Raw genomic sequence first — 3,012 nt, 5'->3', positions numbered from 1 at the left:
CCATAACCAATGTGAGAGACAATGCCATTGATAGAGCAGGAAGCGAGATAGTTTAAGCACCAAGAAAGCAATGCAACTCAGAGTGGAACTTAAAGCTAAGTGGATGTTCACGTCACTCATACTACCATGGTAGAATACAAGGTAAGAATGTAGGCTAATGACTCGCCTGTTCCTTACCAGGGTCGTTGAAATCTTGTGAGCTTTCCTGAACCTTGGGATCTATGGAGTGAATGACTCACCTGGATGTCGTTGACCCTCATTGACAAAGGTTTTATGCCAGTTGCACTTGGCTCAATAAGCACTCCAGAACTTTTCCAGCACCTATAACAGGCGAGTAACGCTCTAATAGTTATCCTCATCATTTTCACCCCTTTCTTTTGTCCACAACCAATAGTCTCCAACTATTATGATGCACTTGTCCTCTTCCTTATTTGAATCATGCACTTGTCCTCGTCCTTTTCACCGCTTTCTTTTGTCCACTTGTCTTTTGTGGGAAGGCGGGGTAGAAGTAAATAACATGCTAGAGATAGAGTCGATCTGCAGCCATCTTCTCCACCCATCTCCTATTTTCTCCGACGAGCCATGGCAGCTCCCAAAGCCCACGCCCTGGCTGTTCCGCTGTCTGGCCAAGGCCACCTCAACCCTCTTATGCGCTTGTGCAAACTCCTTGCCTGTCCCGACGTCCTCATCACCTTCGTAAACCTGGATGTTATCCATGATCGCCTCCAACAGACCCTCAATTCCTCCAACCCCGTTGAGGCGGTGCAAGACGTAGCCCAGATGAATATTAGAAGAACTCAAATTTCCTTCCCGGCCCTGGACTTGACGGCCGGTGCTAAAATCTCGCCACAAGCGTTTCTGGAGCACCTTCACAGCCTTAGCGCTCCTCTTGAGCAGCTCATTGGCCGCCTGAAGCTGGAAGGTCCCCCCGTCACATGCATCATTTCGGACGTCTTCATGTTAAGCGCAGCGCAGCCGGTTGCTGAGACGTTGCATATGCCTATAGTCGTTCTGTATCCTTCTAGTCAAAGCTGCAATTTGCTCTTTCATTACTTCGTGAATGGAAGCCTTTCTTTGGAGGCTGGTAAGAACACAGATCACAAAGCACTTAGATGACTAAAACGGCTCAATAGGGTCCCGGAATAACATTGTCTTCTTGTTTCCCTTGTCAGCTATAAATGCCAAGAATGCAAACCAGACAGACCTCTTCAACGACGCACTTCCGGGTCTTCCGCCGTTGCGAAACGCAGATATGTTGAATTTCAAGCACCACGGGGACAACACTGATTTCGTGTATCGTTACTTGTGCCGTCAGTGTGAGATTGCCTACAGTAAAGCGGATGCGATCGTGGTGAATTCTTTTGATGAGTTAGAACGTCCTGCCTTTGAGGCCATGTCCAACAAGGTTCCAGTTCCAGTCTACTCGATAGGGCCTCTCATCGAAGAACTGAGTGGCGAAATTAACACAAGCCTTTGGACGGAACAACATGACTGTCTGCAATGGCTTGACAAGCAACCAGTGGGTTCCGTCCTGTACATTTCTTTCGGCAGCGTCACACTTTTGTCGGAACTACAACTCGAAGAGCTTCTGTTTGGCCTAGAGGCCAGCAACCAGAGGTTCCTGTGGGCATTCCGTCCCAACCTGGTGGAGGCTGCGTCGTGCAGCGAGCTTCCAGCCTGGTTTCTGACGCAGACGAAGGGCAGAGGGTGCGTGGTTTCGTGGGCACCACAGGTAAGGGTGCTTGCGCATGGAGCAGTGGGCGGGTTTCTGACGCACGGGGGATGGAATTCAACCATAGAAGCGGTGGCGAGGGGAGTGCCGATGATGTGTTGGCCATATTCGGGAGATCAGTTTCTGGATTGCAGGTATGTGGTGGAGGAATGGAAAGTAGGGACGAGGGTGGAAGGGGGGGAGGTGGTGGGAAGGGTGGAGGTGGAGAGGGTGGTGAGGTTGTTGATGGAGGGGGAGGAGGGCGAAGGAATGAGAAGGCGTGCCGCCAGCCTCGGGCAGGCTGCTCGTGGAAGCCTGCTCCCCGGCGGCTCTTCCCATGTTCACCGCCAATCCCTCATCCAACTCTTCCACTCACATTTTGGACTACCTCCATAACAAACAAGAGTTTTTGGGCCTTCACTTTGCAAGCGCATCTTTGTGACGTTTTGCTTTTGTCCCAAAGTTGGAGAGATTCACAAAAGAAATGTCAGGTTACACGCAATAATTTAGAGCTCTTTGAGTGTCCTCATCCTTCACTCTCATGGTGTCAAAAGGAAGACCATGGTCCTGTCGCCACTAGCAAGGTTCAAACGTGGGATGCCACCTTGGTAGGCAAACACCCTTCCATTGCACTACCTCCACATCTACCACTACTTGAAACCTTAGATAGGCACTATGTTCAAGCTGTATTATTAGAACCCCTCATTGTAACGGCCCCTCCTTCTCTCCTTTTTCTATACAACCTTACAATTTTTCTAAACATCTCAATGTCTTTTAAGAATTTGTGACTTAGCATATTTACATATGATAAATGAACCCCTTCCCCTCTTCCCCCCCCCCCCCCCCCAAAAAAGGAAGGAAATATGCATCTCCTATGACACAAAGTCATTCACTCACCGAGAAACCAACATTTGGAAATTGGAATTAGGAAATTATCCCTCAACATCTCCCAAGATTCTGGACCATATTACAAGACAAATCAATGGTCATAGGGAAGGCATAGAGAGAAAGGAAGTGTGTTGAATATAAGAGAGAAAAGGATGGGTTGGGATGAGAGGAAGAGGATAGAGGTAGGATATGGATTCAAGAAAGGAAGGAAGAGGGTAAAGGTAGGCTCACAGGAAAGGGGTGGGATGGAGAGGAAGGTATTAGGGTATTTACAATGTAAATCCCTCCTTAATCACATGCCTATAAAAAAAAGGTTTTAAATGCACCTTATACCACTTAAGTATGTACATTTTTTGGAAGTATGTAAGAAAACTGAAGTACTATCTTACATATTGCCTTGTGAACCCTACAAG

At 48.0% G+C, this 3,012-nt stretch overlaps 1 protein-coding gene across 1 annotated transcript; it reads left to right on the top strand.

The window, feature by feature from the left end:
* Window positions 1–527: 527 nt before the first annotated feature.
* LOC147893150 (UDP-glycosyltransferase 85A7-like) lies at window positions 528–2,403 on the top strand. The gene is made up of 2 exons (XM_087387761.1): window positions 528–1,084; window positions 1,173–2,403. Exons 1-2 carry the CDS (start codon window positions 583–585, stop codon window positions 2,105–2,107), a joined length of 1,437 nt encoding a protein of 478 aa, XP_087243887.1. The 5' UTR covers window positions 528–582; the 3' UTR covers window positions 2,108–2,403.
* Window positions 2,404–3,012: the final 609 nt, after the last annotated feature.

The sequence above is a fragment of the Dipteris shenzhenensis genome, chromosome 16, assembly GCF_047967505.1.
Source record: "Dipteris shenzhenensis isolate YYH24624 ecotype China chromosome 16, Dip_SZ_1.0, whole genome shotgun sequence".
NCBI classification, from domain to species: Eukaryota; Viridiplantae; Streptophyta; class Polypodiopsida; order Gleicheniales; family Dipteridaceae; genus Dipteris; species Dipteris shenzhenensis.
This window is presented reverse-complemented; position numbering and strand designations above follow the sequence as displayed.